At 47.4% G+C, this 12,727-nt stretch overlaps 1 protein-coding gene and 1 non-coding gene across 2 annotated transcripts in view; both read right to left on the reverse strand.

The window, feature by feature from the left end:
- Positions 1 to 12,727, reverse strand: part of eya (eya transcriptional coactivator and phosphatase 2) — a 95,249-nt gene that overhangs the window by 64,766 nt on the left and 17,756 nt on the right. Inside the window, exons 5-9 of the mRNA XM_075669758.1 lie at positions 12,107 to 12,216; positions 10,737 to 10,886; positions 9,672 to 9,914; positions 4,168 to 4,245; positions 3,359 to 3,510 (exon numbers count right to left, since the gene is read on the reverse strand). Of these exons, the coding sequence (XP_075525873.1) occupies positions 3,359 to 3,510; positions 4,168 to 4,245; positions 9,672 to 9,914; positions 10,737 to 10,886; positions 12,107 to 12,216 (733 nt within the window). The remainder of the gene's footprint in view (positions 1 to 3,358; positions 3,511 to 4,167; positions 4,246 to 9,671; positions 9,915 to 10,736; positions 10,887 to 12,106; positions 12,217 to 12,727) is intronic.
- On the reverse strand, positions 6,247 to 6,328 carry TRNAL-AAG (transfer RNA leucine (anticodon AAG)). The gene has a single exon. It is a non-coding gene; the product is annotated as a tRNA-Leu (tRNA).

A 12,727-nucleotide genomic window follows, 5' to 3' on the forward strand; every position in this document is an offset into this window, starting at 1 on the left:
GCGGACCGTATATTGTACGTTGCAATCTTCAACATGTGCCTGGAAAGTCCTACAAATAAGCGAAAGATGCTCAGGCAGGTGAAACTAAAGCTGAACGTTCCTGATGACTTCCCTCGTTAGATAACAGACAAAAAAGACGCTAATTTATTGCTGCAGGACCTGCATGAAACAAGGCTGCATACATTTATTTGATGCCATATTGCTGATATCTTGGCGCATATGCCTTGCGGCAAATTCCTCGAATAATAAAAGCAAAGTCCTGCATGTACTAACTCTAAGTAAACAAGCTATGAAGTACCATTTCACGAAAAAAGAAAGAAAAACGTAATGAACAGTGTATTCATTAACTGTTACTTCAGTGTAGTTGTCTTTTGTTGCAGTTGAGTAGTCGAATACGTTATAGACTAATATGCATAAATACTTAGACGAATATGTTTTCAAACTCAGCTGAAAGTTTACTTAAGAGGAATAAAGCAAAAAAGACGAGTGCTAAAATTGTTCACTCGGTAATGTTGACATATCTCATTTATGGTGATGTGTTCTGTTTGAGCAAGGCGAGAATGAAAATCTATTCGCACTGAAAAAATACTCAGGCCAGTTTCTTGCATGTCAGATACCTGAAGGTGTGCGACTACTGCTGTGGGCACTGTCGATGCCAAAGACCCGTTTAAATCAACGCAAAATGCGCCATTTTATTATCTGGGCAAGGTGTAATGTAGTTTTCATATATATTGCGGAATGCATGACCTTTCCAGTTACCACTTTTTAAAAAGACGCTGTTTTATGCATTGAAGCAGATCCGTCGTGAGTGCTTAGTTGCTCTGGTGTTGTGCTGCTAAGCCCCAGGTCGCGGGATCAAATTCCGGCCACGGCGGCCGCATTTCGATGGGGGCGAAATGCGAAAACACCCGTGGTACTTAGATTTAGGTGCACGTTCAAGAACCCCAGGTGGTCATAATTAATCAGGAGTCCCTCACTACGTTGTGCCTCATTATAAGATCATGGTTTTGGCACATAAAACCCCATATTTTATTGCACGGACGCACAAAAGTAACTGGAACGCCAATGCATTACGTCGGACACTTTGAAAATTAATATATCGAAACTGGTGCGCTCCAGAGAACGCGTTCCAAGTGGATACGCCTTGCGAACTCAGCGGCTATGATTCGTAGATTTAAATATGTCCCATAAAATAATTAAATAAAAAAGTAAGTTAGGGTAATTCGGTTAATTAGGCATTTTGATGACTTGTAGAAGTAACGGCCGCCTCATCGAGTAAAGTAGATTAAGGGTTAAAATAGTGCAATCTGCTACAGGCAATTTTTAAAAATATTGGACCTTCTGAAAAACAGATACGACAAGATCCCTTCACATGTTAAACCAAGTAAAGGCCGTCGGTTTGGAAGCTATGTGGCTTTGCCATGTGCTTGATTGGCGGCATTAAGTGCACATATCTCGCTCCACGTATTCGACAGCCTCAGTTTAGCGAATAGAACTTGTTATTTTGAACATGTATACGTCGTGCTTTCAAATATGCCACCGTCGTATTGCTACCGTTCAGCTTCTGCAGCAGCTACCTTGTTTTCTGTATCCGCGTTAGTACGTAGAGCGCAATCTAATCCACATCACCGGCAAGCAGAAGCACCGCATATTCTCACACAGTGTGTAAAAGTCCCAAGATCGAAATCAAAAATCTCTGTTGCGTAAAGCAAAGTTCTGCTACCAATGGGAATTCCGTGATGACGAAAAAATTGGCAGTGGCTTAGCTCGGCTATGCCAGGATATACGTAGCGAAAGCTAAGGCGTAGCATGGTTAGCCACGGTTAATCTTGATTGCAAGTCCAGGTTAGTCTGGTCGTCAAGCTATGTTTCGGCGTTTAGCCAGTCGTTCGGCGCACTGTTCGTCTATTTCTTGGGCGATTCGTTTCCTCTTCATCCCGTTCCTACGTCGTTTCCAGGCCTCCTCCTGCTTATCAGAATTGTCGCCGTCCATGCTGCCACCTCAACTGTGGTTGCGGCGCACGCGAGCTCTCCTTTTCAATCCTCCGACATGTTATCAGGCATGCGACGCAGCTGGCGAAGCGAGCGGAGGCGAGCGCAACGCTGAGGAACGCGGTGTGACGAGGAACGCGGTGAGACGTCATGTGCCTACTCGGAGCACGGCCACGGCGAAATCGCAAGTTCGCGGCTAGTAAAGCTTTCGCTTTAAAAACGAAGCACGCGACGGCACTGTAGCACACGCTCCGGCAGGTGATCCAACTTCACACATCATTCAGGCGCACCGTGCCGTAGGTAGGTAGGCAGCACCACGGCATGTTCTCGCCTCCAATATAACATTCATATATATAGAATTCGTGTAGTTAGAAATAAACGATATGCGCGTTATACTATAGCATCCAAATGCTTTTGAAGTCGAGGAGTGTGTGTAGCTGCATTCATGCTCTCTTAACAGCACCCTCAGAGACTAACAGGTATCTGTTGCAATTTTTTGCTCAATCAAATCAGCAGATTATATTGCAAGCGAAAAAGATCAACAGAAATGCAAGTCATTTGACTCGCACGGTCGATTCTTTATTTTACGGTTTAAATACGATGCTCACAGTTATGATGATCAGTATTTTGGGTAAATTGTGTGCGACAGCTGTTATTCCCACGAACATGGCACCGATAGGAGTTCTGTTTGCTATACAGGGTCCTGAGTATTTCGTTGCACCTGTTGGAAAAAATAACCAACCCTTCCTCTACCGAAAAATGGCGGTAAACGAAGCTTGTCCTGCATGCACCTGAACATCGTCACGGTTATGTAACCCGCAGGTAACGGTATCGCATTGTTTCGGCCTCCCGCTGCCCAGCTCGGTATCTTCTCGTTACTGTCGGATTGCCTGAGATCGGGTGCCTCTACCAGCTGGATCGGCGCGCCGACGGCGAGCCCTTTCACGGACGAGTTCTCGCCGCCGCTCGTCGAACTCTGCCCGTTCTTCGGGGGAACGCAAAACGCGTGGCCGCCCATCCTTTTCCGAGAGTGCACTGGACGAAAACGAAGCTGGCGCAGGGCGCGCGAAGCCCTTTCCTACCTTTCACTCCCCGACTGAAGCGAAACGGCTCTGATTGGTTGCGCGCGTGGCTGAGCGCACGCCTATGCAGCTGGAATACTTGCTAATGCATCGCGCTTTGGGGCCGGCGCAGCTGTCAACTCGTCAAACCGCTCTTTCCCACAGCTGCTCTGCTTTGGGAGTGACTAGGTTTTTCGCGTGACCAAGACAACGTCACTTGCGAGCCAATACAAGCTTCGCTTGAAAAAGAAAGCAACCGGTATAGCTTCTCCGAGTGAGACAGCGCTTGTTAATACCGCGCGTACCTTTCCGTATCGCCCGGCGAAGGTACCCGTGAGTAGGGAGTGGAAAATGATGATGGTCTCGTCGAGGTCCCAGATGAACACTCGCTCCAGGCTGTTCTCGGGGTCCGGAGACGGGTTCGCCTGCCGCCGACCGCGGCCCCGGCCGCTGCGACCTGCGGCGGAGTCGACACCGAAGCCCTATTGACACAGATATCAGGCCTGAAGCACGGCGTGACCTATTTACCTCGAATGCCTACCTACCCGCGCCACCAACGCTGCTCCACAAACCAGCATGTATGTCTGTGGCTTGAACACGCAAGCGCCATTGTGCCGCTCTCTCTCTCTCTCTCTCTCTCTCGTAAGCGCACGGACGGCTAGGGCTCCAGCGGAATCAACGCGATTGGTTGGGCCTTACTTCTAAGCGAATCGAGGCTCTCAAAATGGTCTATGCTACAACAAAAGTGACCTATGCAGTTCACTATAGTTTGACAGGGCTGAAGGTTAAAAGTAATTTTTTTCAACTTACTTCCTTTTTTTTGCTTTCGCTATGTGCAAATGAACTCCATCCCTCCCAAGGTCAACGTGACTGTCACAAAAATAATAGCGATATGCGTTGCGTGTATTTCCTTTATTAATTATGTGTGCTTGGTACTCTCCAGTCGTTATTCCCGTGCGGGTCTCCGTTTCCCATCGCACTCCCAATGATAGAGTAGTTGGCGCATAGCTTTGACGATTTATGACGATCACTGTTGTGTGACAGAGTTACAGCGTATTTAATTAAAACATTTTAAGAGCTGAGGCGGCAAAGAGTGCAAAACGGGTACAATCACCTTTCTTGGCTCCTCCAGTGACGGGGTCGCACTTTGCGGGAGGGGAGGGGCTGCCGTCGGCGCCGTACGAGCCGTCCACTGCGAGAGATGTATACGAGGGGCGCGTCCACTTACTTCAAACGACTAGGGCACCGTAGCGGACGAATTCCGCGCGAAGGAAGCATTGCACACAGGCCGTAATTGTAAGCTTTTCAATGACGAGTTCTTAAGTACAACGCTTTCTTTTTTTAAGCTACAAACGGTAGAACGACCTTACATCAACGGAATTAATTTCTCTATGCAGTTACGTAAAGTTTGCGAGATTGTGCGTGTCGGAGAAAAGGAGCGCAAAGCGATGAATTACGCACGTAAACGCACACATAGAGGTACGAAAACAGCAATTCATCAACTACGGCATACGACTGTTATCTTCCGGTTCTGCTCACGCAACAGCACATGCAGGAAAACCAGGGGAAAATGACATAGTTTCGCCACCGTGCTTTCACGTAACAATATGAAATGTCCTACACGGGGCTAAAACAAACTTTGCAACAACTTAGCATTCAACCATGGGTGGGACCAATACCTCTTGTCTCGTTTCCCACGAGGGTACGGTGGTCCACATGACCGTGAAAAGCCACCAGTACCGTCTCATTCACTTCAGTGGGCATTGCGCGGTTGCGAATAAAACAGCGAAAAATTTTTCGAACACATTTCGAACACACAGAGCACACACGGTGTGCAGCTATTTAGGCGCTAGAGGCGGAGAAATTGCCAGCCTCGTCTGCCTGGCTATAACCACCTGTAACACCCCAACCACCGCCATCTTTTGTCGACTTTCTTGTGCAGGCTCTTTTTTGGCACGTAGGTTTAGTACCTATATCCCAACAAGAATCCTGCACGCGCTTAGCTATCAGAACGAGAGCGGGGCAGGTCACTAGGCAACACTATGCTTGTTGGCGTCAGCGAGCGCTGTACATCCAAACAAAAGAACGAATGAAGGCAGCACAGTAACTGACAACATCTTCTTTTCTTTTTACAGAGCTTAAAGACATTGTTCCACTTTCAAGAAAACGAGTCTCAGAGCTGATAGATTTTATTAACTCAGTCTACTTCGTTCTTAATTTACCCTTTCTACCCAGTGGATATTCTAATGATGTAACTCTTCAATTATTCAGTGGTACAACCAGTAATGAATGAAAACCCGGAAATGTATGCCCATGTAGAAATTGAACTGGAAGCTCGCCACGTCCAATGAATGTCGTTTGTGCTGGTCAAAACACACACATGCCAGCGTAAGACGTAGTATCATATTGTCCACTACACAGAGGTTTGATATACATTTCGCTTCCACGCGTAAGATCTGCGTTTCGAATAATTGTTTTGCAAACAGCAGCCTCAATTGAAGAAGTCTACGTTCTGAAAGGGTGTTCCTCTCATCCCTTCCACTCCTCCTCTATATTTGTTTTTTTTTTCATCTGCGCGTGTTGTTGCATTCTGTTGCATTCTGTATAGCTTCTGGGTCGTTCTATCCCGGCCTATAGCTTTCGCGAGGAGCCAGCGTCGATCTTAAATGTGTCTCCAACATCGTCGCCGGACTCTGTGGATCGTTCTCCTCGAATCATCCGGAATGTTGAAGCACAGCTGGAGGGCGTCTTCGGCAGTCAGCTTTATTCTTCCCCTGAAAGAACAGGTTCGTTTTTCATTAAAATTTCACAACGAAGAAAGAACGACTCACCAGACGCGCTATAATAAACAAGCTAAATTGCTAAACGTTAGCGAATGAACTCAAGTTTACACGATGTCTTCATAAAGTAATATTGCTACTGCGGCAAAAAACTCAAATTTGCACAAACATATTTAATCACTGAAGAAACATGCAGAAAATTAACAAGCCTAAACGTACTTGCCATAGGGATTGTTTCGCCATCAAGCTGCTGGAGCATTCTTCCCTTCCACACCAATTCAAGAGCTCATACAAATATGGTGAATGCTACGGTCCGGAAGGAAACAAAAGTGGCAATGTGTATTCAAGAGGTCGAACATCTCGAAGGTCCCGGCAGTATTTTAATAATAAAAAAAAAATAGCCGAAAAAAGTATGGCAGCGGTGGGATTCGAACCCACGCCTCCGAAGAGACTGGTGCCTTAAACCAGCGCCTTAGACCGCTCGGCCACGCTACCGACCGAAGTTCGCTGAACAGTTTTTTCTACGTAACACACATACTCTGGTTATTTAACCTTCAAAGCAGCGCTTTGACAAAGTGGCGTCCTAAACGAACGCCGCAGGCTTTATCGCGAACCGTAGCTACTGTTAACGCGCTTTTCCGTGTGTATTCTGCAGTGGCTTGCCCAGAAGCGGTCTAAGCAATCCTATTGATAATACAACAGTACTGATAACGCAACCATGCTCGACCAATGGGGCTGGGAGCAGGTAGGTTACTTAGTATTCTTGTTTTTTACTGCAATGATTAGTTTCGGGATAGTCTATTTTTATTATTTCTTTCTATACATTGGTCTTCAAGTATCTATTGTCAGCCTGTCTGAGTGTTGTTCACAATACGTGGCAATGACAAGCACAGAGAAAATTTTCTCACCGTGCTGGCCTTCAGTAGCACGTGCACTGTCACGTGAGTTTGAAATTAGAAGAAGCCATGGCTGTTCAGGTGCTTGGCGCCTCACTGATTACCTGTATATGTACTCATTTTCTGCAGCGCCAACGCGAAGCTACGTCACTAGCCAACCAGATGCCAATATGCGTCATCGGATTGCCGTGCGGGCTGACTCTTACATCACAGAAATGACGTCCAGGTACGTAGACCAGGAACTTCAGAATGCGCAGTACCCGAAATTACAATTAAGTCGGAAAGGTCGATCGGAAGTTCTGGCGCTGCTTACCCAACGCCTACGGTCGCGGCAACTCGGTCGCGGCAGAGCGTTATTGCCAGGGCCTCTTGCATAACAGCCGCACGTCATGTTAAACCTTCCAGGCTTGCAACCTTTTCGGGGGTTACGTGTACCGCTGTACAGGACGCGTTGCGACAGCAGTTAGGAATTAGAAACTGGATGTGCTGTGCTAGCTGTCCATCCTTTCAATCAAGCCACTGTCGACGTCAGGCCATCTCATCATCGCCACATCATCAAATGAAGACAGGGCTCGAACCCCTGCTTCAGTGTGCAGTTGCGAGCCGGATGCGCTTAAAGGGAAATTAAAGGAAAATAGTCAGTCGAGGGATTATTCGTCTAAAAGTATGTTGTCGTTTCCCGTCTGCCAATACATCAATTTGTTGCATAAAAAAAAATTACCACCTAGGTTGCCGCTGCTGCTCCTCAATTTGAACCACCCGTGCAAAACGGACGAGTAGAAGTAGCTTCGCTGTGAGCTCCCTTTATGCCGCTGTCTGTGAATCAGCCAGTGCTGACGTCACGTGACAGGCACTTTAATCAACAACATGTGGCGCCACCCCAATTTTTCATTTTCGTCTTTTTCTCGCTTACAAAAGCTTTGTTCTCGCTACAAATGACGAATTCGTCGTTACAGAAGCCTATCTTTAAATCCAGCTCGACTTTATATTTTACTTTAGTGTCCTTTTAACCACTGAGCCATCGCGGAACGCTAACGCACGGAAATTCGTGCGTTAGAGCGTGGTTTTGTGCGCTACGCGGACTCCGAAATTGGTGAGGTCGGCGTAAGTATTGCTGAGGCCAGAACAGTCAATAATAGCCTATGTTGCGGACGAAGTCGACGTTGGCTGCATTGCAGTTCTTTTTACGGAGTTGGCGCTGTCTGCTTCGAGGATCTGCCGCTGTGGCGTTAAAATGTGTGCAGAGCCAGGGGAAATACCCGAAGCCTGGTTATCTTTCTCATTCAAGAATTTCCAAGAGTATCAATGTTGCACAAGATCCTGTTGACATTTCTTATTACTTGCGTGTAAGGCACCATACCAAGCCACCATTTTCTCCCACCCATTAGGTAAACTATTATAAAGGTTCAAGTTTTATCGGAACAAATCTCCTGCCCAGACTTCCCTATAGACTTTGAGACATTGCAGGCACTCTGCCAGGCAAATCAGTGGATGATAAATGATCGCGCTCCCTTCCGTTATATGGTGCCAGGTAGCCGCCATGCACTTTCTGCACTTCCTAAGAAGTCCGGAACTACTTTCGTCTCCGAGTCACCTCTTACAACACGTGATTTATTGCTGCCGGCAAGCGTGAAATCTGGTGAAACTGTATTTGCGAGTTTTGAAACCACGAAATTTCTCCATTCAGCGGTGGAATTGGGTTTCTTATGGCCAAATACTTAATTTACGAAAGAAATCTGGTTAAGCAGTTGGGTATAATTTCTTCCGATCTAAAATGGAACAAACATGTCTCATACGTAGCAAAAAGATCACTCTCAGCGCTTTTTTCTCTCAAACGGTCCCTCAGATAGGCTTCACCCAATACCAAACTACTCGCGTACACGTCACTCATTCGCTCCGTTATAGAATACGCGCCGCCATATGCTGGTTCCCGAACACTAAATGTGCCATATCGAAGTTAGAGAGCGTACCAAGAAAAGCAGCCAGATTGATAAATACCGTCGTCATGATTCCCCAACTGAACTTCTACGCTTAGCCGGACTCCCAACAATTAGCGATCGTGCAAGATATCTGAGACTAAAATTCCTGTTCATTCTCCAGAGCAATGCTCTAAATATAGACAAAAACAGGCTTTTAGTACGCTATAACGCTAGAATTTCAATAACGAAGCACAATAAACAATTAACTTAGTATAGATTTCACAATGACACCTTCAGGTATTCATAGTTCCCACAAGCTGTCAGAGAATGGAATCTGTTACCACAAGAGGTTGTCGATTGTACGACCCTCGATTCTTTTTTGTGTAAGCTGTCTGATCATATCTTTGTTGCTACGTGATGAACTGTGGTTTTTACATAGTGTTCTATTATCGCCCAGAAGTTCATTGTCTATGTCGCTGTACGTATGTATGAATAAGCTTGTTTTTAAAACTAAAGCCAAGGCCTCTTGTAAACGATTATCGTTGAACCCTGTGTGAATGATGATGTATTTTTTCCTTTTATGAATGTACCCTTCCCTGCCAAAGCCTTCGTTAAGGCTAGCAGTATGTACCAAATAAATAAATAAATAAATAAATAAAAGGTTGAGAAGCAGTTAACTGCAGAGTCAAGCTGACATGTGAAGCCAGCGCCACTGCGCGCCGTAATTGGCGGGGCAATTGACACCGCCGTTACAGAGGCTCGTGAATACAGAAACCCTAGCTTTCCCTCAAATAATTATTACATAACTGTCTCTGTTATTATTGATTCCAAGGCTGCACAATAATTACACTTCGCGAGCTGTACGCGCTATCTAGCACCTCCGTGTCGTCCCCTTTGAACGAGCGCTAGATTCGATTTCCGTTTTCGTAACTGATGCTTCGCACGGCGTTAACTCCAAGCGAAACACCTGCTCAGATTGGCGGCACTTCTTTCGGCGTGTGCGAGAAAGGGGGCGCCACGTACCATGCTGCTGCTGCGACGGCGGCAACTGGGCCAGCTGGTAGGTAGAGGGCGCCAGCGGAGAGGCGCACGCTGCCGCCGCGGCCGCAGCTGCCTGGACGTAGCCGTAGCCCTGGGCGTAGTACGGGTAGCCCTGCGCTCCGTAGCTGCCGTAGCCGGCCGAGTAGTCGAGCGCCGTCTGTGCAGCACTCGCGCCGCCGCCCGCCTGAGCAGAGCCGCCGAACGCGCCGCCCGCGTAGCTCGAGCCTGTTCAACAACATAAACACAACGTGAATGGCAGCGCCAATTTAGGACGCAACAAGATGAAAGCACGTCATGCAGAAATATTAAGCTAGAGCAGATTAGTAAGTCGGATTTATGAAATAGAAAATATGAGCGGATGGTTCATGCGTCAGAAAGAAAATAAATAAATGGTAAAAAGGAGACGGGTGCAGGGTAGCGACGCTACGTTGAAATAGCCACACCATGCAGCTCCACCATTACCGTGACGCCGAAAACTTCAAAAACGTCCTTTCTGAACTCCGAGAAATGTTACGCACCGTTAGAGTGTGAGCAGAGGCAGGACGTTCTTGCAGTAGCTACACTCAGCTCTTGGTGCCCCGTCGCGAGCTGAAGACTGATAACCACGCTGTATTAAGAGATGCGCGGACGCCAAGCGACAGTCAATGACGGGCATTTATGTACGTCAGGAAAGCACGTCGCTGTGAAAGCTGATGCTTACACGTGGATGGGAAATTATGCTGCACAGCTCCAGAGAAAGGCTAAATAAGATGCACAATCACACATGCAGGATGATAGTATTTCTTCGTTTGTCGTGTTAAAGCTACGCAGCGCAACTTGGCGCCCACCATCAAGAACCAACTAGAGTACGCGCAACATTTAATTTATGCTTTTATAGACTGCTCCCTGCAGAGCCAATAGGCACCACAAGAAACACACGACGCAGGCACTACATGTCTGCGTCGACTGTCATCTGCATCTTTCGCGGCGTGTTTCGCACTGCACACGGCACGGCTTCGAGCTTGCGGAGTGACAGAAAGCGTGTGAGCGGCAGGAGTGTCACCGTACCGTAGGCGTAATGTCCTTGGGCCGCCTGTGCCGCGGGACTCTGGGTGCCGTTGGAGGTGGCGAACCCGCCAGCGCCGTACAGGTAAGTCTGGGCCAGGTTCGACTTTCCCTGGCCAGCCGATGCGTTCGCCGACGAGCCTTGTCGGGAGCCTGCGGGTCACATACGCGGGAGAGCAGCTACTTCGTGCGCTGTCCGGCAACAGACTGGCGAAACTCCAGCTATGTTATAGGTGAATACCAATGTGTCTCGGATTTAGGTATTACCCTGCACGGTGTACATGTCTCTTCCCCTTGGTCGAACGAAGACATCAGAGAAATTAGACTGTCGCATACCCAGAGGAAACGGTGTAGAAGCCAGATTATTGCTGTATATTGGCCTTACGTGTCTGTTGGGATGAAAGAAAAGTTGTGCGAAAAAAAAAACAATAAGAAACATATGAACCGACTTTTTATAGAGACAAACCCCTGTTTCAGCAGAACCTTGCCCTTATTGGTGTAGTCGGTAGTGAGTACAGAGAATATGTGTTTTTCGAACGAATTTTTATGCGGTCCCTTTCCCATGCTCTTGTGCATCTTTCATAGTCGTTTCTTATCATTATAATACGACTCTTTCACCAAAAACTAAACGCAAGAGCGTCAGTTTGAGTGGGTAGCTACGCCTACGTTCGTACATGACCATCGACATTCTGGATAAGGAGCTATCGCGAACAACCTTGACCCAATAACCCTGACCCTGACCCCGTATAGTCCATGTTGCTTAAGGAAGAGTCAAGTTTCTATGGGCTGTACAACAAATAAACGAAAGTCAGTCTGAGAGCGGGGAATTAATTCACTTATGTTCCACTTGTGCTTTAGAGCGAGCTGAATTTATTATCAGCGCATCACGCGTTTTTCGGATTTCATGCGAAAATGCGCAACACGTGGTAAATACACATGGTAGCGCCAAAGACCTGTAACAAGACGCGCTATCACGCTCAGTATGAGCGACAACGCGAAAGCGTGCGGACCCGCCGTGGTTGCTCAGTGGCTATGGTGTTGGGCTGCTGAGCACGAGGTCGCGGGATCGAATCCCGGCCACGGCGGCCGCATTTTGACGGGGGCGAAATGCTAAAACACCCGTGTGCTTAGATTTAGGTGCACGTTAAAGAACCCCAGGTGGTCGAAATTTCCGGAGTCCTCCACTACGGCGTGCCTCATCATCAGAAAGTGGTTTTGGCACGTAAAACCCCATAATTTAATTCTTTTAAGCGTGCGGGAAAAGCGGTCGCGCGTCGTAGCTCATATACTGAGCGCGCGATATACACGCTTTACGTGGAACACAGCGAGAGAAGTGCGGACAACAGCCGCGCAGGAGGAAAACAGGTACTGACCGTATGAGGAGAGGACGTCAGAGCTGTAGGCCTGTCCAGACTGGGTGCCGTATAGACTCGACGCCGGCATCGAGTAGGAACCACTGTTCAGCTGACTGTACGCCTGCATGCTGTGATGAAAGACAGGAGGGTGGGGTGTTGAGGAGTTGAGGGCAGCATTCGTCCAAGGTGCACCGTCCCAAGCGTTGGCTTTGGACGTACAAAATACGCAGAGCGGTCGCGAACAAAAGCCAAGACAGGAACGCGGCAGCAAGGGAAGTCAGTCTCGCTAAAAATAAACTATATAGCATTGTGTAAAGTACACGCTTATTACGTATAATCACCAGCCTACATTTAAGGTGCGGATTTCCGCGTTTTCTTTGAACCTACGAATTACGTGCTACGTTCAACGTTACTTCGGCCGCCAATTACTATTTGCTTTTCCTCGTTACATAGAAGTGAAAGAGAAATAACTACTGGGTGGGTAAACGCACCTCTCCTTCTGTTTATTACAAGTAAATCTGTCTACCCCTTTGCTCAGAAACTAGTTATTTGTTTAGAGCCCGGCGGGAACTGCAGTTACTCTTAGGGAAAAAAAAGACAGTTGCGAGCTGCCTCAGTCACTGAATAGCAACGCCTAAC

The sequence above is a fragment of the Dermacentor variabilis genome, chromosome 9 (genome assembly GCF_050947875.1).
Source record: "Dermacentor variabilis isolate Ectoservices chromosome 9, ASM5094787v1, whole genome shotgun sequence".
Classification (NCBI taxonomy): Eukaryota; Metazoa; Arthropoda; class Arachnida; order Ixodida; family Ixodidae; genus Dermacentor; species Dermacentor variabilis.